At 48.2% G+C, this 22,624-nt stretch overlaps 1 protein-coding gene across 2 annotated transcripts; it reads right to left on the bottom strand.

Moving 5' to 3' along the window:
- Window positions 1-2,393: 2,393 nt before the first annotated feature.
- Window positions 2,394-14,680, bottom strand: PFDN4 (prefoldin subunit 4). 2 transcript variants are annotated; one of them, XM_055545348.1, is made up of 4 exons: window positions 14,464-14,680; window positions 5,076-5,183; window positions 4,126-4,266; window positions 2,394-2,579 (listed from the first exon to the last, which is right to left on the bottom strand). In XM_055545348.1, the coding sequence occupies exons 1-4, from the start codon at window positions 14,485-14,487 to the stop codon at window positions 2,448-2,450; spliced, it is 405 nt and encodes a 134-aa protein (XP_055401323.1). In that variant the 5' UTR covers window positions 14,488-14,680; the 3' UTR covers window positions 2,394-2,447. The 2 variants fall into 2 exon arrangements, with proteins under 2 accessions (XP_055401323.1, XP_055401324.1); XM_055545349.1 differs by lacking the exon at window positions 14,464-14,680 and adding an exon at window positions 13,389-13,410.
- Window positions 14,681-22,624: the final 7,944 nt, after the last annotated feature.

The following is a 22,624-nucleotide window of genomic DNA, read 5'->3' as shown; positions in this document are numbered from 1 at the left end:
ACACGCCTGCATACAATTGACTCACTTTGTTGCAAGCAGAAACTAACAGCATTGTAACACAATTACACTCCAACTGAGAAAGAAAAAGGTTAGTGGTGAGGATTCAGATCAACAGGTCTATGCTGGAGGGAGGGCTCAGAGTGGGATGCAGTGTGTTCTGTCCGCAGCCTTCACCCGGCCCGGTGAGGTTACTAATAAAAATAAGAGAAGGCTGAGGGACACTTCAGAAATGAACTTAAAATGGGAGTCAAATATTTCTGATGTCCTTTATAAATTTACTTCACAGGAAAACTTTGAAGACAAGGTAGAAAGTTAGCAATAATGTGTCCCTCTTCCTCCCCACCACGAAATCTTTCTTTTCTTGTGTTAGGCCTATTTGCTAATGCGCTGACAAAACCCTCAATCCTGGCCGGTTACACGATTCCGTTTCTGGCACATCAGTCAGCTGAAACTTTGCTGTTAAAACGTCTAAACGGTTCAGTTTCAGCCAGCCTCTGCTGGGTCTTCCAAGTGGCCCTCCAGACCCATCCAGCCATCTCCCCATGGGCCCTGGAACAGAGCGCCTTCTATGGACCCTCTGGGTCCCGGCTGCCCACGGTGGGTGCCCGCTGGGTTCTGAAGGGAGAGTGAGGTCAGCGACCAGTCCACACTCTGGCACTGCAGGGATGTCCTGGGCCAGCTACGCCGCTCGTCACACGAAGGCAGCCCTGCCCTGGGTCCCACAGGGAAGGGGGTGGCTGCTCCTCCCCCGACACGTGGGGACACCACACTCCCGGTGTTTACCCTCCAGCTTTGGAACCAGGCTCAAAGTTTCTCCAACTTTTCTAATTTGAGAGAGACTGAGAGTGTTGGTTGCTCAGGGTCTGACTCGTGCGACCGCAGGGACTGCAGCCCACCAGGCTTCTCTGTTCGTGGGATTTCCCAGGCAAGAATTCTGGAGCGGGCTGCCGTTTCTTTCTTTAGGGGATCTTCCCAACCTGGGGATGGAACCCAGGTCTCCTGCACTGCAGGCCGATTCTTTACCATCTGAGCCACAAGGGAAACTCTAATTTGAGGGTGTTATCTATTTCCTGGTACATTTCTGAGTCTCACACTTGCAATCAAATGCACAGAAGAAAAAATATCCTTGTGACAGTCATTTTCTAGGATTTGAAGATACTATTTGAGAAAATTTGCAGCAACTTAAAAGTATGCCTTTAGGTCATGAAGAACTTTAGAATTATATATTCTACCTTTGGGCTTCTTTGATGGCTCAAACAAGAAAGAAAGAATCTGCCTGCAGTGCAGGAGACCCACGTTTAATCTCTAGGTTAGGAAGATCCCCTGGAGAAGAGAATGGCTACCCATCCAGTATTCTTGCCTGGAGAATTCCATGGACAGAGGAGCCTGGCAGGCTACAATCCATGAGGTTGCCAAGAGTGACTGAGTGACTAACACACACACACACACACACACACTCTACCTTTAAGGCGGAACTGTTTCTAAACATTTAACAAAAAAATACATATGCAGTGTTTAGCCTTGAGAATTAAAAACTGACATTCCCTCTAAAACTGGACAGTTAACTTGGACACCTCATTTTTGCACTATGAGGCCTCCATTGGTGGTTTGGTATATCAGTGCCATCTGCTGGAAAGTTAATATAATTAAGTCTTCTAAATCCCAAACGGGTTATCTTCTGGGGGAGGGCAGTAGGGAGTAAATGTACTCTTTAAGGAAAAAACCCTTATTTTTAAGTACATAGCTGCTTAACTTCCACATCATTATCAATATAAACCGCAGTTAATTATAAATAAAGTCTAAAACGTAATTAAAAAAAAAAAAGAACCTAAACATCTCTATTGGTTCATCTCAGTTGTTCTGCTCTATGTATGAAGCTCAACATGCCTCAACTTGTTTCTGCGTCATCTGGACTCTTAAACCAATATATGTAAGAAGTATATATGCTAAGATGTAATATATACTGCACATATTTAAATAAAGCACACATATGTTTTAGTACACAACAAAGTGTCAGCTGGGAAGTGAGTGAAAAGAGACAGACGTAACACGGGATGGAAGCGGTGGTTTCATCAACGCAAAGCGGCGACTGAAATAGACACAGATGAACAGCGTGACGCGCGTAACCGTTAGAATCTTGTGAGTAAAAATGGCACAAATATTCTAAATGACAATATAGAAACGTGAAAGACTGCTTAACTGATTTTAATAACATGACATGAAGCCCCTACACTTGATATAATTGTTATGCAAAATACATAGATGAATACTGTCTTCTTTTAAAAATATAAAATAAATAAGCAAGACATGAAAATAGGCAAGTTTCCGTTAAATAAATGAAAAATTTAAAAAAAGTTTTGCTTTCCATTTCATTTGAAGAAGGGAAATTATCATTTTAAACAATATTCAAGTTTATTAAACAAATTAAAAAAAATTTTATAAAATGTTTAACTTTCATCAGCTTCAAGGTTTATGTTACTCCCGAATTTTGCATATAACTGAACTTTCAGATCTGCTAACACCCGCTGAATTGATTCCACTCTGGATTCTAAGGCGTCAATTTCCTCTTGCAAATTTTTCTGCCAAAAAAAAAAAAAAGATTAGTTTAAATTGATTCTATTCAATTGGATGATTTCTGAGCATCTGTGGATGAAGGATGAAGTAACATCTGGGAAGGATTTTAGGTCAAACACTTCCTAAACTTGGACAGGCAGCTAAATAATACTGATAATTAAATCTAAACCAAAAGTCTGAATGTGGGCATGATCTGTATTTGCTTATTATAGAATAAGTCAGGCTTTTCTCAGTTCTGGCTGACTTAAAAGAACAGAGTAAGATAAAATAAATGATCATATCCCAATAAAGAAAGAATGATATATAAACATTTTAGGTAAACAGTTTACCATGGGCCTGCCTTCTGACACAGCCTCTTTCAACTTCCCACAAAAATAACTATGGAACTATGGAAATGATAAAAATTCACACTCCCACCAATAATTAAGAGTAACAACTTGTCAAAATCTGGCAGGCTTCCTAACTATGAGGCCCCTGGAGTCAGACTCTGAAAGAGCCGTAATGAGTCTCATTTATGACAGAGAAGCTTTGCAACACAAAATGCACGGAATGTCAGAAATCCCTTCCTGGCCAGGGTCAAAAGGATTTTTCCTAAATATGACAAAGAAAAAACGGAATCATACAAGTAATACACATACCCGTTAACATCTGGAATAAAAGAAGAATGTCTAGTATCAGCAATGTTAGGGGGGCCCCCAGGTCACCGGGGCGCCACTCCAGGCCTCACGAATAAGGAATTCGTGGCGCTGGACTCAATAACCTGAATTTTTAACAAGCCCAAATGTTGTCAATGAATCCATATTCTGACCCAGTAATTACACTTCTCTGATTATTTCCTTAAAGAAACTTCCTAAAGGTGAAAAATGATTTAATAAGAATGTTCACCACAATATTCCTACAGAAAAACAGTGAAAACAAATTACTGTAAGGAGAGGACAGTGAGCTGAATCAAAGTCCTCTAACACGACATCAAACGGCCATCAAAAGTTATGCTTTTAACGCACATGTGGCCCCAACAGGCTCCCGGAGAAGACCTGCTGGATAAATGAACACTGAGTGGAACAATAAAGTACTCCCACTAGGATATGAACTGGCCAAAATGTGACGCAAAAATACCCAGAGGAAGAGAACATGAAAGAAATACAGGAAACTGTCTGTCACGGACGATTAACTCCGGGTGGTGGGGCTAGGAGTGGTCGTCGTCTTCTGTTTTATGATATTCTGTACTTTCTGAAAACTATTAACTTAGGCCACAGCTTCTGGGCTCAGGGATCATCCCCTTTGTCACTCTGAGTGAGTCCCATAACCTAAGACTCTGTTCTTCTTGAACTCTAAACTGGGATTCCCACAAATATGCCACAGAGTCATCCTTGAGATTAAACAAAATCATGTTTACAAGCATCCAGAGAAGGCCTCGGACATCGGAAGGATCCATGAAATGTTAGCTAGCATCCCTTCTTTTCCCTACACCTATAATTACACATTCTTTATAATGACATAAAACCCTAATTTAAGAGGTAAACTTCACCCTCCAGAGAGATTTCAACATACCTTGGCTTCTTCTAACATTTCTTGTGTTTCTTCTTGAGAATGACTAATGAAAACATCGCCAATCTGATAAGGTATCATTAAGCAGTCGTCATCTGCAAGCATGATGTCCTCACAGGCATCTTCTAAATTCTGGAGTTGTTTCTGTATATCAGAAGTGAGCAGCAATGAAAAATGCACTCAAAATTCTCAAATAGAGGGTAAAACCCACTTGTCATTTGGGACACCCACGCTCTAAGAGACCCTTTCACAAAGGAATTATCACACTAAAGTAAGAGGGTCGCACGTTTTTTAGACGCATTTCCCACGGAAGCACACAGGAGCACACTGATACACCGCCCTCTGGACAGCCCCAGATGGCACCACAGGCCCGGAGCGCACCGTGGGGGTATCCACGGCCACTCAGAAGGTCTCCTACTTTGCTTCTCACCTTGGGAATTCCACCTTTCACTAGCAGAATAAAAACACGAACACAAACGTGCCTTTCTCAGCTCTGCTTGATGCAAGCAAATAATGACATAAATTCCCCTAATCAAAGACACTTGACCTGGCCTTCAGCCCAGGCGAGCTGCCATGAGAAGTGGGCTCTGACATGCAGGCCAGGGGTGGGCAGCGGCCCAGAGTCCCAAGGACCGCAGGGCAGAGTCCTCCCCAAGGAGGGCATGGCCAGCTCTGCGTCAGCAGTGAAGCAGCAGCCCCATCACCGGCCCTGGCCTCTGCGCTGAGGCTCTGGGACCTGCTCCTCGACCCTCAGCCAGAGGGCACGCCCCTCAACAATCGGCCCGCACCCACCTCCCTCAACTAACACCTTCTGCTTAAACTAACTGGAGTGTATTATGTGACGCACAATGGGGAACCCAAGACCGTTACCATCACACATGACTGAGTTTAGTTATGAACAGCCACAGCGGGAAGAGCTTTCATGTTTCTTAAATAACATCCAGTTTCAATACCTTTTTTACTTCTATTTCTTCCTTCAGCTCTGTGATTCTACTTGTATTCCGTGCAAATTTGTTTATCTTTTGTTGATCCTCAAAAGTGACATTGACATCTTCTGCAGCCTGAGAAAACATTGAAATGTTTTGTAGAATTAATCTGAATGGAGAGGTTAGAGGTTAGCTTTTAGCATAACTCTGAAACATCTCGATAAACCGCTTGTCCTCCGAGTCCAGGATCACAAGAGGTAGAGACTGTCACAGACACAGACCCTACCAAGCCGAAGATTCTTCATTAGACCTAGAACCTCTCCTGATATGCTGCTGCTGCTAAGTCGCTCCAGTCGTGTCCGATTCTGTGCGACCCACAGACGGCAGCCCAACAGGCTCCCCCGTCCCTGGGATTCTCCAGGCAAGAACACTGGAGTGGGTTGCCATTTCCTTCTCCAATGCATGAAAGTGAAAAGTGAAAGGGAAGTTGCTCAGTCGTGTCCGACTCTTCGCGACCCCATGAACTACAGCCCACCAGGCTCCTCTGCCCATGGGATTTTCCAGGCAAGAGTACTGGAGTGGGGTGCCATCGCCTTCTCCACCTGATATGCTATGGAATGCCTAATCCGCAAAAACATTTCAAATATAAACAACAATTGAGAATAAATCCTGGATCAAGTTAGTCAACTTTTGACCTGGAGCAGAATTTCTCAAGCTGGAACATTCTTTCATCAAGATAATCCAGGGAACAAAAGTGATGTGCTAGTTGATTTTGTTAATGCCTCAGACTAGTTTATTCTATAAGAGTTAAAACTTGCTCAAGCTTATGAGGCTATTGCAAGTTTGACCATTTCCGTAATTTTTTAGAATTTATTTTTAATTGGAAGATACTTGCTTTACGTTGGCCACCTGATGCAAAGAGCTGACTCAATAGAAAAGACCCTGATGCTGGGAAAGATTGAGGGCAAGAGAAGGGGACAACAGAAGATGAGATAGTTCCAACAATCTCAATGGACACGAGTCTGAGCAAACTCTGGGAGATAGCTTAAGGACAGGGAAGCCTGGCGTGCTGCAGTTCGTGGGGTGGCAGAGTCGGACACGATTTAGTGGCTGAACAACCGCTTTGCGTGGCTGTGCTGCTTTCCGCTGCACAACGTGAATCAGCCACAAGTATGCAGACGCCCCCCTGAACCTCTCTCCCACCTCCCCACCACCCCCTCCAGGCTGTCACAGAGCGCCAGGCTGAGCTCACTCATTTCTATAAGTTTTAATCCAACTGGTGCACTGGCATGAGGGTCACTATGCATTTCAGTGACTGTAGTCCACACACACACAGTAAAAGTTTACATTTGCTTTAATGTAGAACTTACGTGGCTTCACTATGAATAAGGTGTTGCTGCTGCTGCTAAGTCGCTTCAGTCGTGTCCGACTCTGTGCGACCCCATAGACAGCAGCCCACCAGGCTCGCCCATCCCTGGGATTTTCCAGGCAAGAGTACTGGAGTGGGGTGCCATTGCCTTCTCTGTGAATAAGCTGTAATTCACCATAAAATGAAAAAAACTGAATGCCGAGTTCCAAAGTACAGCAAGGAGAGGTAAGAAAGCCTTCCTCAGTGATCAATGAAAAGAAATAGAGGAAAACAATAGAATGGGAAAGACTAAAGATCTTTTCAAAAAAATTAGAGATACCAAGGGAACATTTCATGCAAAGATGGGCTCAATAAAGGACAGAAATGGTATGGACCTAACAGAAGCAAAAGATATTAAGAGGTGGCAAGAATACACAGAAGAACTACACAAAAAAGATCTTCACGACCCAGATAATCACCATGGTGTGATCACTCACCTATAGCCAGACATCCTGGAATAAGAAGTCAACTGGGCCTTAGAAAGCATCACTACGAACAAAGCTAGTGGAGGTGATAGAATTACAGTTGAGTTATTTCAAATCCTGAAAGATGATGCTGTGAAAGTGCTGAACTCAATATGGCAGCAAATTTGGAAAATTCAGCCACATGACTGGAAAGGGTCAGTTTTCATTCCAATCTCAAAGAAGTGAAGTCGCTCAGTCATGTCCAACTTTTGCAACCCCATCAACTGTAGCCTACCAGGCTTCTCCGTCCATGGGATTTTCCAGACAAGAGTACTGGAGTGGGGTGCCATTTCCTTCTCCAGGCCAATCCTAAAGAAAGGCAATGCCAAAAAATGCACAAACTACCGCACAATTGCACTCATCTCACATGCTAGTAAAGTAATGCTCAAAATTCTTCAAGCCAGGCTTCAGCAATACGTGAACCGTGAACTTCCAGATGTTCAAGCTGGTTTTAGAAAAGGCAGAGGAACCAGAGATCAAATTGCCAACATCCGCTGGATCATGGAAAAAGCAAGAGAGTTCCAGAAAAACATCTATTTCTGCTTTATTGACTATGCCAAAGCCTTTGACTGTGTGGATCACAACAAACTTTGGAAAATTCTTTAAGAGATGGGAATACCAGACCACCTGACCTGCTTCCTGAGAAATCTGTATGCAGGTCAGGAAGCAACAGTTAGAACTGGACATGGAACAACAGACTGGTTCCAAATAGGGAAAGGAATACGTCAAGGCTGTATATTGTCACCCTGCTTATTTAACTTCTATGCAGAGTACATCATGAGAAACGCTGGGCTGGAAGAAGCACAAGCTGGAATCAAGATTGCCGGGAGAAATATCAATAACCTCAGATATGCAGATGACAACACCCTTATGGCAGAGAGTGAAGAGGAACTAAAAAGCCTCTTGATGAAAGTGAAAGAGGAGAGTGAAAAAGTTGGCTTAAAGCTCAACATTCAGAAAACGAAAATCATGGCATCTGGTCCCATCACTTCATGGGAAATAGATGGGGAAACAGTGGAAACAGTGACAGACTTTATTTTTTTGGGCTCCAAAATCACTGCAGATGGTGACTGCAGCCATGAAATTAAAAGACGCTTACTCCTTGGAAGGAAAGTTATGACCAACCTAGACAGCAAATTAAAAAGCAGAGACATTACTTTGTCAACAAAGGTCCGTCTAGTCAAGGCTATGGTTTTTCCAGTGGTTGAGAGCTGGACTATAAAGAAAGCTGAGTGCCAAAGAATTGATGCTTTTGAACTGTGGTGTTGGAGAAGACTCTTGAGAGTCCCTTGGACTGCAAGGAGATTCAACCAGTCAATCCTAAAGGAAATCAACCCTTAATATTCATTGGAAGGACTGAGGCTGAAGCTGAAACTCCAATACTTTGGCCACCTGATGCAAAGAACTGACTCACTGGAAAAGACCCTGATGCTGGGAAAGACTGAAGGTTGAAGGAGAAGGGGACGACAGAGGATGAGATGGCTGGATGGTGTCACCGACTCAACGGACATGAGTCTGAGTAAACTCCAGGAGTTGGTGATGGACAGGGAGGCCTGGCATGCTGCAGTCCATGGGGTTGCAAAGAGTTACAACTGAGCGACTGAACTGAACAGATGTGATTCATGTGGTTAAATTGGTAAATAAAATTAAACAGCTTACATGACAAAGTATGAAATCATATTAGTAATAGCTAACGTTTACTGGAGAAGGAAATGGCATTATTCTTGCCTGGGAAATCCCATGGATAGAGGAGCCTGGTGAGTCCATGGGGTGGCAAAGAGTCAGACATGACTGAGTGACTAAACAGCAACATGTCCTGAGCACGCACTATGTACCAAGGGCTTTCTAAGTACTTTGTTAGTGCTGCCAATCCTCCAATCAGCCTTAGTACGCAGGATCATTAGCACCACTATTCTACAGAAAGCGTGGCACAGAGAGGTCCAGGAATTTGCCCAAAGCCGCACAGTGAGCACGCGGCAGAGCTCGGTGTCGACCCCAGCAGTCTGGCTTCAGAGCCAAAGAGACCCACGAGCACTCCGAAATTAAAGGCAGAAGTGTGTGTGTGTAAGTGTGTGTTTTAAACATGCAATCACACATCTAGAAGGAGCAGGAAGTCCGTGGCTTCAGAGTTTCAAAGGGACCATATTTGTTTTTGCTTCCTTCCCCTTTTCACTTGTCTCTTTTTTATTTTATTAAATAAAAAGTTTTAATTTTATTTTATATTGGAGGATAGTCAAGTGATTAATGAGGGACCACATATTTTTAAACAATCTGTTAAATAACAGATTTTTAGTGCTTAGAGTTTCCGCTCACTTAACAGATAGGAACAAGCGCACATGGCTACACCTTAAAGGAGGAAAGAGACTTGGCTTCAACAAGGACCACCGTGGGCTCTGTTACCAGGAACAGTGATGGTTCACAATCAGCACGCCACACCCTATCTTTTCACCTGGTCTCTTATGACCAGTGGCTTTTATTTCTTTCATTTGACAGGCAACCTGTTGTCTCAAGCAGTAGGGAGCTTAGCGGTCAGAACAGACACGCCAACTCCTAGAACTCAGCCCTGCCCTGACCCAGGCTCCCATCGCCCAATAAACATGCATCAGCCTCTTCAGAGACCAAGCAGATATCTTGGAAAAAAGTCCTTTACAATGGGATATACATATAGCTTTGAATGTTCAACCTGGTGCATAACTTTTATGAATACGGAAGTTGGGAAACACTGAGCTATACAATATAGAAGCTAAATGAAGTCCATACACAGATATGCTGGCATTCAAGTCATCTCCCTGCAAAAGAAGTCTCAACTCCCTACCGTATATACAATTAGACAGACAGAGGGAATTTGCTGTATGACGCAGGGAGTTCACACCCGGGGCTCTGTGACAACCTAGAGGGGTGGGATGGGATGGGAGGGGGGAAGGAGGTTTCAAGCGGGAGGGGACATGTGTGTACCTGTGGGTGATTCATGTTGATGTATCGCACAAACCATCACAATGTTGTAAAGCAATTATCTTCCAATTAAAAATAAATAAATTTAAATAAAAAAAAAAACAAACAAGTTTTAACTCTCTAAGCCAACAGGGAACAGAGAATTCTAGACTCCCCGCTCCTGCTGAATTTAAATACTGAATCTTTAAAAGCCTGAACATGTATTTACAGATCACCTGTCACGGGAAGGCTTTCACAGGCTAATCCCAGGGAAACCCCACACAGGGTTCGCCTGGAACACAGCTGAGGCTTAACACACTGCTTCTGAGGCTGCATCTGAAGCAGGTTCGCTCAGACTCACTGACGAGGGCTTTCTGAAAAGCTACAGAGTCTGGCCACCTGCCTTCTATCTTCCCAAAGCAGGTGGTTCCTGCTGTAGCCTCACCGAGCAGCAGCCCCCAGCACACTGGACCCGAGCGTTCACTTCTGTAACGGTGGCTTTCTCCGGGGGGTTAAGGGCTGAAGCCCGGCTGTGAGGCCAGCACCCGCTGCCTGACCCGCGGTGGAAAGAGACAAGTCAGCAGCTTCCCTGACTGCAGCTTCTGTTTTCATCTCACTGATCCAGAACACTCCTCTGCTGCTGGAGGCCCCGTTTTGGCAGGGAGGGAGTAATTCTAAACTGGGAGTGCAGACTGCGAGAGGCCCATGTACTCCCCGGCACTGGGTATGACATGCGGTGTGTTACGTGTGCATTCTTCTGGAAGGGTCTTCATGGCTTTCATCCGTTCTTAATGGGACTCATGCCCCAAAAGGTCAGGAGAAAAGCCAGATGTAGTTACTACTGTTCACGAAGCCAAAATAACTCGAGGAGGAAGGAGACTTTCCTAGTTTTGGAGGCAGCACAGAGTGGCGGAAAGAGCAAGAGTGGATGCAAATCCAAGCAGACACAAACCATGGGCGACCTTTTCAGTTCTCTGGAGCCACCTTGGGTTTGTCATCTGTAAAATGGGGAAGCTACACCCACCTTCCAGAAGTGCCAATAATGAGCACCTAGCAGAGGGCCTAGGGATGGAGTCACCTGTCCATAAATGACAGCTAAGTGCTTTATTTTCTGAACGTTTGCCAAAAATCATTACAAAGAACAGACCCAGATCTAGAAGGAAATCCTGCTGGGCCTAAGAGAAATGTGACTGCTCAAGATTTCAGGTGAAAATTAAAATCCCCTTGCGCCCTTGCCGGGAGTATCAGCCTCTCCCGGGATCCCGGGAAGAAGGGACCCATCCTCAGTCATGCTCGCACTGAGTCTGGGACCTATCACCAGCAGGCTGAACTCACAGCTGGGCCCGTAGGGTTCTAGAAGTCCTAGAGGGAAACTCTGGCTAATTTTAATCTGCTTTAATTTTTGTTTATTAAAGGTTATCTACCCAGTTTTTAGAATACAAAATTTTGTTTTATATTTTTTTTTTCATCTTTCATATGAACAGTCATTAATTAATTTAGCATTTCCTAAGTGCAAGGAGGGCTTCCCTGGAGCCTCAGTGGTAAAGAATCCACCTGCCAAAGCAGACCTGGGTTCCATCCCTGGGTCAGGAAGATGCCCTGGAGTAGGAAATGGCAATCCACTCCGGTATTCTTGCCTGGGAAATGCCATGGACAGAGGAGCCTGGTGGGCTACAGTCCATGGGGTCTCAAAGAGATGAACATGACTTAGCAACAGGGTAATGTGAGTCCCCCCTCGTGAGTACTGGCAAGCTTACATTCTACTAGAGGAACTAGGTAAAAAGCAAGATTTTTGCTAGACAGTGATACGTGTGATGGTGAAAGCAAAAAGGTTAAGGGGTGGAAGTGCTGGAGGGCTTCTGTGAAATATCAAAGGTGGCTTCTCTGAGGAGGAGACGTTTGTCCTCAGGATGTATAAACAAAAATCAGACTGTAGCCCCCACCCAGGCCAAGAACCAGGTCTGAGAAAGAACTTTGGAGATGTTAAGACCGAATCGTCATCTCATCTTAACTTCTCACCATAAAAAGTCATGACCCAGTGGATGTTACAAATACTCAGTGTAAAGCACTCCAGACTGCAAAGAGCTCTTCTTAAACTCCGAGGGCTGTCCTACGATATTTTGCTCTCACCCACGTGGCACGCATCTGTCTTCTCCGAGAGTCAGCAGAGAGGAAGACACACATGTCGCTAGCCTCTTAGAAACTGTCCACAGTGCCAGAAACACCTACAGGAAGATGCTGCGCCTGTGAGAGCCTTCCTGAGATGAAGAGCCTGTGTCTGGGCTGCCACCTTCCCCTCCAAGAGCCCTCTGCCATCACGGCTCAGCCTGCTCCCGCCCAATTCCCTCCCTCCTGGCCATCTTTTCACTGAACGCACCCAGGCCTCTGCAGGAGGCACTCCCAACCTCCTCTTGCCCTCCTCACGGAATCCAGACCACATCTTCTCAGGAAAGCCTTCTCTGACCTCAAGACAGACCTATTCCAGCCGTCATTTCACAAGCCCCTTTCTTTCATAGTTCTGCTCAGAGTTGCAAATTTAACAGCTTTCTGTGTGACTGCTGATTAACACCTGCCTCTCCCCAAGGGTGTCAGTTCTACAAAGCTAAGGGGAAAAGGAGATAAAAACTTCATTACTAGGCCTTCCCACGTGGCTCATTGGTAAAGAATCGGCCTGCCAATGCAGGAGACACAGGCTCGATCCCTGGTCTAGGAAGATCCCACATGCCTCGAAGCAACTAAGCCCGTTTGCCACAACTTCTGAGCCTGTGCTCTGGAGCCCAGGAGCCAAAACTACTGAGACCACGGGGCGCGACTACTGAAGCCCCAACATTCTAGAGCGCATGCTCCTCAACATTCTACAGCGCATGTTCCACAGCAAGAAAGAAGCCACGGCAATGAGAAACCCACGCGCTGCAACAGAGAGGAGCCCCTACTCTCTGCAACTAGAGAAAAGCCCGCTCAGCAACAAGCACCACCACCCCCGCCCCCCCCCCCCAACTGAAAAAAGAAACTTCATTACTGCTAATCAGTCTTATCTCCGTCACCTAAAACAGAAACCGGGCCACTGACCACACTCAAAAAGTCTGTTAAATGAATGAAAGGAAAATGCTGTTCATCAGAACTTCTGCGATCAAGCCCAGGGCTCAAATCATCCTTTGACCATTTCCTCGATGTTTGCTTATTTTTTTGTGTGCTTCAGTTTCTACATCTGTCAAAAGAGGGTGAACCACGACTACTATCTTCCGTGGAGTTAAAGGTCATAAGTGACGGAGGGCTCAATATAAACAGAAAACAGGCCAGATGAATCTCGCTCAGCTTCTCAATCACCAAGCCCTAAACTCTACTCTGGAGCCCAACAAGAATTTGTGGATGACAGACCAGTAGAACGAGCGACTCGTCTTGGTTTGCCTGGAGCTGTCCCAGATTCAGCAACCCCTCTGTCTCGGACAACCCTGAACAGACTGGTCACCCTACACCAAGAGCGGGTGGCTAAAGTTGTGAGGCGGTGTGGAGCCGAAAGCAATCGAAGCACATTACCATGCGGTCTCAGAAGCGGACTGAAGGAAGCAGACAAAACCTACGGAGCCAATGCCTTCAGCAGCGGACTCTCATCAGACACCATGGAAGTTAAACACAGAGACTCTGGAGGCAGAACTTCCATCTTTATTTATTTCAACCCTAACTTTGCCTCTGTGGTTCAGGTTCTTCACTTGCAAAATAAAAATAAACGCAGCATGACCCTAAAAGGAGTAGAAGATTAAAATAACGTGTGGAATGTGCTTAGACCGGCGCACAGTACCGCCTCAGTACATCAGATGCTCTCACTGCCTTGCCCCTCTCCGTGTTCGTTTATTTCTATGCGGTATCAAGCATCGGTAGACTGACCGAGCGATAAGCCCTGAACAAGCGCTTTGCTTGCTTAGTGGGATAAAAGGTGGGCTTTGGGGAAAGACTAAATTAAACCTGGGTGTGCACTCGGGTTCTGCTTATTAGCTGAGTCACCGGGAAGCCGCTGATGGCTCTGTTTCTCCGTCCCTCCCCGGCTAGACTGGAGGGAGCAGAGGGGACATGCGGGCGGCCCGGCCTGCGGGGCGCGGGGCGAGGACGGGCGCCAGGGCTGCGGGCCCCGGCCCTGCGCGCCGACCGGCCCTGGGCCTCGGCTCCCCGGGCGCCGGCGGCCCCGCGTGAAGCCGCGAGGGTTGGCTGCACGCCGGCCGCAGTCGGCCCCTCCGGCCACAGCCCGAGGCGGGGCCCCGGCCTCTCCAGGGCCCTCGGCGCCTTCGGGCGGACCCTGCTCCTCCAGGGCGGGCGGCCGGGCCTGGGGACCCCGCGGCGCAGGGAGCCGCCCCGGCCGCCGAGCCCCCAACCCGGCTGCCTGCGCCGGCCCTCCACTCTGACCCCCGGCCCCGGCGCCGGCCGCCCGCCGAGCCCCAGCTTGTCCCCCGGCCGCCCGCCCGCCCACCTCCCCGGCCCCCCGGCCCCGGCCGCCCGCCCGCCGAGCCCCGGCGCCCCGACCTCCCCCGGCCCCGGGCCCCCGGCCGCCCGCCCGCCGAGGCCCCCGGCCCCCGCCCCCGGTCGCCCCCGGCCCCGGCCGCCCACCGAGCCCCCTCACCGCCTTCTTCATGGTGGCCGCCATCTTGGGACTGCGCTACGGCGCGAGGCGGGGAGGGCGGCCGAGCGGACCCGCGGCCCCGCGCCCGCCCTCGCTCGCCCTCGGCCCGGACCCGCGGCGGACGCAGCGCCGGCTCCACATCCCCCCGCCCGGGCCTCCGGCCGGCGGCTCCTCGCGCCCGGGCTCGGGGGGACCTGCAGCCGGGAAGGACTTGGTACGCGCCAATTAAAGGGGCAGGCACACCTGTGGGCCGACAGAAACCGCGGGCGGCGCGGCTGCGGCGCGGGCGGCGGGCAGCAGGGGGCGCCGGGCGCGGGCCCGGGAGACCGGCCTCCCGGACGCGCAGAGCCGCGGGGCCGCCTCCCCGACGAGCGCGGGGCGACGCGCGGGGAGGGGCTGCCCTGCCGGGCTTCATTCATTCTGCGCTTACTGTATACGCGCACACGTGTGCCTCTTGAGTCTTCACTGTCCTTTTTTGGGGGGAGGATGTTGGGGTCTTTACACTTTCAAAAGTCGTTGACGACCCCGGAGAACTTCTGTTCTATATTCATCGATACTTATCACATTAGAAAATAAAACAGAATTTTTGAATGTACTTGTTAATTTAAAATAATAAAAGATCCCTTCCATATTTATCATAAGCAGCACTTTAAAAGAACCATATTTTCCAAGAGAAAAAAAAATCTTGAGAAGACTGGCATAGTTATACATTCTTGCAAATCTCTTTAACAGCTGGCAATGAAAGCTTAGGTTCTCACACCTGCCTCTTTACTCACTTCCTGGCAATATGTTGTTTAATTGACACAGATGAAGAAAACCTGATCTCACATAGATATGAAGTTAGAAAAAGGAGGCCCTCTGGAGACCCCCTGAAAAAATCTCAGGGACAAGTTTGAGAATTGCTCTGGACGAGTGTCGTTTCTCATAGCCCCAGTTTCCTCTTTGGGAAATGGGGATTTGGGCTAAGTTGCTTCAGTTGTGTCCAGCTCTTTGCAACCCCATGGACGGTAGCCGCCAGGCTCCTCTGTCCGCGGAATTCTCCAGGCAAGAAGACTAGAACAGGCTGCCATGCCCTCCTCCAGGGGGAGAAGGGGACAAGGACGCCCTACAGCACCCCTGCTTCCCCACCACAGCACTCAGCCCCGCGTGGCCCTGCGCCTCTGTCTCGGTCCCAGCTCCAGATCCAAGCTCTTTGCACTGGGTCACCCCATGCACAGCTCATACGCACTCAGTATATATTTGTTGAATGAAGTTTTTGCTTTTTCAGTGTTAAATCTCTTCACAGGATCTGCCCTGTATTGGACTCTCCATCAATGACACTCATTCATTTCAAAGTTCATTAACTAGCAACATTTAAAGGTGCTCCAGAAACAGTGGAGGGGGAGATAAAAGATACAAGTGCAATATCAGGACTTCTCTGGTGGTCCAGTGGTTAAGACTTTGCCTTCCAATGCGAGAGGTTTGGGGTTTGATCCCTGGTCGGGCAGCTAAAATCCCACATGCCTCAAACCAAAACATAAAACAGAAGCAATATTGTAACAAATTCAATAAAGACTTGAAAAATGGTCCACCTCAAAAAAGAAAGCAAAGTCATCACAGATGGTGCAGAAGGGCGGAACAAGTGCAGGGCTGAGACAGAGAAGAGCAGGAACGATGGTCAGAAGGGGCTCTCTGGAGGTGGCCATTGAAAGTGAGGAGAAGATGGAAACTGACTTCATTTTCGTGGGCTTCAAAATCATTGCGGACAGTGATGCAGCCATGAAATTAAGACGCCTGCTCCTTGGAAGAAAAGCTATGACAAACCTAAACAGCATATTAAAAAGCAGAGACATCACTTTGCCAACAAAGGTCCATATAGTCAAAGCTATGGTTTTTCCAGTAGTCATATACGGATATGTGAGTTGGACCATAAAGAAGACTGAGCGCCAAAGAATTGATGCTTTTGAACTGTGATGTTAGAGAAGACTCTTGAGAGTCCCTTGCACTGCAAGGAGACCAAACCAGTCAATCTTAAAGGATATCAACTCTGAATATTCATTGGAAGGATTGATGCTGAAGCTCCAATACTTTGGCCACCTGATCCAAAGAACTGACTCATTGGAGAAGACTGTGATGGTGGGAAAGACTGAAGGCGGAAGAAGAAGGGGACGACAGAGGATGAGATGGTTGGATGGCACCACTGACTCAATGGACATGAGTTTGAGCAAGCTTGGGGAGATGGTGATGGACAGGGAGGCCTAGCATGCTGCAGTCCATGGGGTCGCAAAGAATGGGACACAACTGAATGAGTGAACAGCATTGAGAATGGGAAGCGTTACTTTTGGGGGACAGTCTCTCACAGAGGAAGGGAATGCCTGGGCTAGATCAGCAGCTCAGAGTCACCCTCTTCCTGTGTTCAGGCCTCTGTAATAAAACGCACCAGACAGGACAGCTTATAAACAACAGGAAGCTGTCTCACCACTCGAGTCTGGAAGTCTGAGGGCAGGACACCAGCGTTCTCAGCTGAGGGCCGCCCTCCGGGTTCACCGCCCGCACCTGCACCGCGTGCCCAGGGAGGAAGGGGCGGGAGCGCGCTGGTGTCCCTCGCAGGAGCGCCTAGCCCTTCCACCGAGGCTCCGCCCTCCTGAGCGCTGCGCCCCCGAAGACCCCGCCTCTTAGCGCGTCACAAGGAGCCCTAGGATTTCAAGGCATGAATTTGGGGGTGGGGGCCCCAAACATTCAGACAGAAGCAGATGTCATGGCTCCCAGCTGGATGTTCTGTCAGTCCTTGACCTTTGCCCCATGGCAGAGCGGTCCTCCTGGGTCCCCTCACCCTCCTGCTCTCTGCCCGGGTGCCCCTTCCCCATAAAGTCTCTTACTCTGTCAGCTCGTGTGTCTCCTCGGACACTTCTTTTCCAAGCGTTAGACAAGAGCCCACTTTCAGGCCCTGGAAGAGGGCCCCCTTCCTGCAACAGTTGCACCCTCAGGCATCAAGTCTTCATCTGAGAGGTGCAAAGGCAGAGAGGAAAGGGGTCCGCAAGCAGCTCTGTGCTCCGGCCTCTTCTGACTTGCTGTCCTGTGCTTTCTCGCTCTCCATCTTGCCTTCTCTCGCTCTCCAGGAGAGATGTATTTCCCAGACTCTCCCAGCCCCCTTTATGGTCTGCCTTACACCCACTTTGGGCTTCCCTGGTGGCTCAGACAGTAAAGAATCTGCCTGTGATGCAGGAGACCAGAGTTCAATCCCTGGGTCAGGAAGATCCCCCGGAGAAGGGAAGGGCAACCCACTCCAGTATTCTTGCCTGGAGAATCCCATGGACAGAGGAGCCTGCCAGGCTACAGTCCCTGCGGTCGCAAAGAGTCAGACATGACTAAGTGATTTTCACTACACCGACTTCAATCACTGGCCAAAAGCAACAGGATTAATGATTACCTTAAACAGTGATGACGAATTCCTCGAGGCTGGAAATGTGGCTTCCTGAAAACAAAACTAGCCCGGGCTTCTCAACACTACGAAGAGGAAGAAGGGAGCATTGTTGGGTCAGCAGCCAACAGTCATCACTCATCAGCTAGGGCTGTTCAGAGAGCCAGGGCAGACCGGGGTTGGACAGGGTCTCAAGGCTTGGGAGAGTGTCACTTAACCTGGGTGGATGGGCAACGGGCAGGCCCCCAACCTTGGTGCTGAATGGGCCGCCTCTGGTTCAGAGGTCTTTCTCCTTCCATTTCTCACCATCCCTTTCCCCCTCGGCTCCCCATTATACTCCTTGATATTGAGTATTTCCTACCTGTGTTTCTGTTGTGTGTTTTGTTTTTTTCCCCTCCGGCTTGAGACTGGCCCTATCTAGTTGGACCCACAAAATAAAGAAACCTAGGGTCCAAATAGGGACAATCAGAGACTCTAGGTCAGGAAGGAAAATCCCAATAAGCTCTTGAAAATACTGTCCCCAGTGGATGAAGGAACACATTCCCTTATACTGGACTGAAAACTGGCCGCCCAGTGACCGGATGCAAGATATGCTTTGTTTGGGGTTCTTTTTTGACCCATACAGTATTTTTTTTTAATTGAGCCAACATTTGAAACAGGAGAGTTCACTCAACAATATTCCAGTTTTTACAGAAACAGATTCACAGACTTAGAGAACTAACTTATGGTTAGTGGAGGAAGGATGAGAGGAAGAGATAGTTAGGAGTTTGGGATGGACAGGGACACATGGCTAGATTTAAAATAGATAACCAGCAGGGCCCTGCTGACGCAGGAGGAAGACGGGCCCCTGGGCTAAAGCGGTTGCAGCTTCACTCCCTGTGGTCTGAAATGCCGAGATAAGAATAGCAGGACAGAGAAGGGAGGGGGCCTGCCGAGACCACATATTTCTCCTTCTCCAGGTCAGGAGACCTGGCCCACCACACATGCGCAGAGAAGCTCCTCGGAGGCCAAGGGGTCAGTCAAGGGATGTTCTCTACCCATACGCTGTTCAGTAAAATCCATCTTGGCCAAGAGATGCCTGCGCACAGGTGGGAGGATCCCGAGATATACCAAACGTGAACTTTGAACCGGGCAAACCAAGATGACTGGCCAAAACCTAGAAGTGCCCCGTGAAAGGGACTCAAACTGCCACGAGGGCGTGACTCGCGGATGCTCCCCTGCATCTGTCCACACAGAATGTACTCTCTTCCCTCCTAATAAATAATTGACTTGCTTCTCTGCTTTCCGTCTTTGTAGAGATTCCTCTCTGCAAAGCCGAACGTCCAGGGCCCTCGTCACTGACCACTGGTCTAGGAACAGGTGCCTTCACCACGGCCACCAGCCTCCATCTCTGGCTGGGAACCCAAACCTCACTCCAAGCCGCTGCAGGCCGAGGCCACCCAATCACCGCCGCAGTGCAGAGAACTCTTCTTGGTACTGTGTAACAACCTGAATGGGCAAAGAATTTGAAAAAGAAGAGATGAGTAAACTGAATGAATCACTTTGCTGTACACCTAAAACAATCACAATAATGTTAACCTGCTATATTCTATATAAAATAAAAAGTTAAAATAATAATAATCGTCGAGTTTTTATTTCTCTCTTGCTGGTAAAAGCAGAGTCCTGGTGACCCTCAGCCTCCATTCCTGCATGCTGGCCACTGCTGGTACTGATCCGACGCGGACCCTTTAGCTCACAGGCCTTGTCCAGGGCACCCGCAGGCCCCTGCCTGCCTCGTCTGTGTGCCTACCTGTCAGGCCCTCCAGGTAGATGGCCTTCGCCACGCCCAGGCTTGGCCCCTGCCTGCCTCGCCTGTGTGCCTACCTGTCAGGCCCTCCAGGTAGATGGCCTTCGCCACGCCCAGGCTTGGCCCCTGCCTGCCTCGCCTGTGTGCCTACCTGTCAGGCCCTCCAGGTAGATGGCCTTCGCCACGCCCAGGCTCTGCTCTAGCAGACGTAAACGCGGGGGTCTGTGGGCGCCTCTGTTTTCGATCTGTCCTGTTGCAGATGCTACTGCAACGAGAAAGATGAACCCGACCAGGCGCCTTGCTTCAGGGAGCCTACAGTTGGCACGCACAGATCACCACAACCAGGGCGCCTGGAGCTCAGCCCTGAGACCACCTGAGGGTCCTGGCGAGGACGAGGCTGTGTCTGGCTGGAGTCGCCAGTGAAGCCTCTAGGACTGATCGAGATGGGCAGATGGTAGGCAGGGGGGCTACAGCCCTGAAAAAATAAACAAAATTCCTTGTCCTTATGTAGCGTGAAGTGAAAAAGTGAAAGTGTTAGTCACTCAGTGGCATCCAACTCTTTGTGACCCCACGGACTGTAGCTCGCCAGGCTCCTCTGTCCACGGGATTCTCCAGGCGAGAACACTGGAGTGGGTTGCCATTCCCTTCTCCAGGGGATCTTCCTGACACAGGGATCAAACCCAGGTCTCAGCTAGTAATGGGAGACAGACCATGTTCAAAATATATAAATATGTTACACAGTATGTTAGAAGGTGTTATTAAATATGCAGCTTTAATAGCTATAACAAGAACACATAAAAATCATAAAAGACTACGTAACTACCAGTATGAAAAGTGCATGAGGAAGATACAAGGATAGAATGTCGAGCATGTGGAGGTGGGTGGGGAAATTCTATTTGAATTGACATGTAAACTACAAAATTGTCCAGACACGTCCCAGCTTAATTTAGATTCTGTCACAAAGCAATAAGGAGCTCATTTCATAGCTGTCTGTGCATGAGTGCCCTCCAAAACCTGCAACATCCGTGCCAGGCTCCCAGTTCTAAAACTTAAAAGGAAAATTTGGAGATTTCCTTTGAGGACAAGAACAGTGAGGGGTAAAGAGGAGTCCAACATCCCTGTGGCTCAGCTGGTAAAGAATCCACCTGCGATGCAGGAGACCTGGGTTTGATCCCTGGGTTGGGAAGATCCCCTGGAGAAGGGAAAGGCTACCCACTCCAGTTTTCTGGCCTGGAGAATTCCACAGACTGTATAGTCCATGGGGTCGCAAAGAGTCAGACACGACTGAGCAACTTCACTTTCACTTTTCAACCTCTGTGATCATGTGGTGATTTACTCATAGGCAGGTGGATTATTTACATCTGAGCCATCAGGGATGCCCCTGACAGCCACTAGCTAATGAATAAATAAACATGCGTATGAGTGAGTGGGCTTCCCCGTTGGCTCAATGGTAAAGAATCCACCTGCAATGCAGGAGATGCAGGTTCAGTCCCTGGTTTGGGACGATCCCCTGGAGGAGGAAATGGCAGCCACTCCAGTGTTCTTGCCTGGAGAATCCCATGCACAGAGGAGCCTGGTGGGCTACAGTCCATAGAGTCACGAAGAGTCAGACATGAGTGAGTAATTAAGCACACACACACACACATGAATGAGTGACTGTGTGTTTAGGAATTCATGCAGTAACATATAATACAATATATCTGCCCATGAATTCATTCATTAACAATGTACAGGAGTCCATAGAGGATTTCCATTCCCTCTTTTTTTTTTGCTAGTAGATCTTTTACTATGTCCCTCACAGATGGCTATCCTGTGGGCTCACTGGCTGAATAGCTTTTCTTTCCCACCAGGTGGTGCTGTGACCTCAGAATCTGAGATTTTATTTCCTATTTGCAAACCCTCAGGAGGGCTTCCCTGATAGCTCAATTGGTAAAGAATCCGCCTGCAATGCAGGGGTCCCCAGTTCGATCCCTGGTTGGGAAGATTCCCAGGACAAGGGAAAACCTACCCAGTCCGGTATTCTGGCCTGGATGATTTCATGAACTGTAGCCCCAGTCCATGGGGTCGCAAAGAGTCAGACACGACTGAGCCACTTTCACTTTCAAACCCTCAGAACAGTCCGAGTTCTGTAGACACTCCACAAAGCAAGATTGCACAAAAGCAAGGAAACCTCTCTGTTTCCTGGCCAAAAGGTAATCCTCTCTCTTCAGTTTGAATTCTCAACTTAGTTTTTACTTGGAAAAAAAGTGTTAACATTTCTCCAAACCCCTCCAGAATGTACACTGGTTGAAGGTTTCTGTAAAATAGACCATGAAAGAAACTGTTTCAAGGTTTTGTGCTTACAGCAATATATGGAGAAAAAAGTCAGAACTTGTTATCAGGAGTAGTCACAGCATATCTTCAAATTAAAACATAAATTCCTGAGTGTGATTCATTCCACAAGAATTCACCCAGAACCTGGGTTGCATTCCATACTGAATTCCAGCAGCCTCTTCACACAGATGCTGCTCATAAAAAGATCTGTTCTATGGTGGAGAGGGGACACCTTACATATCTGTGACCACCTAATATCTCCTGAATACTTTTCTCTACATTTGGGGAAATTTCCAGGTCATGGGTGTCAACTCTCAATTTCAAAGCATCCCTTAAGCTAGGATGCAGATCTCTCAAATTCACTGGGCTTCTCTCCTAGCTCAGACAGTAAAGAATCTGCCTGCAATGCAGGAATCCGCCGGCAATGCAGGAGACCCGGGTTCAATTCCTGGGTCTGGAACATCCCCTGGAGAAGGAAATGGTAACCCACTACAGTATTTTTGCCTGAAAAATGCCGTGAACAGAGGAGCCTGGTGGGCTACAGTCCATGGAATTGCAAGAGTCAGACATGACTTAGCGACTAAACCACCAATCAGATTCACCAGTGGGAGACTTTGCTCTAAAAGGACAAGGAGAAGAGGTGTCCGGTGCCTTGGGGGCCC

This window comes from Bubalus kerabau, chromosome 13, assembly GCF_029407905.1.
Source record: "Bubalus kerabau isolate K-KA32 ecotype Philippines breed swamp buffalo chromosome 13, PCC_UOA_SB_1v2, whole genome shotgun sequence".
In the NCBI taxonomy this organism is placed as follows: Eukaryota; Metazoa; Chordata; class Mammalia; order Artiodactyla; family Bovidae; genus Bubalus; species Bubalus kerabau.
Note: the sequence above shows the minus strand (reverse complement) of the source record. Positions and strands in the feature narration are given on the sequence as shown.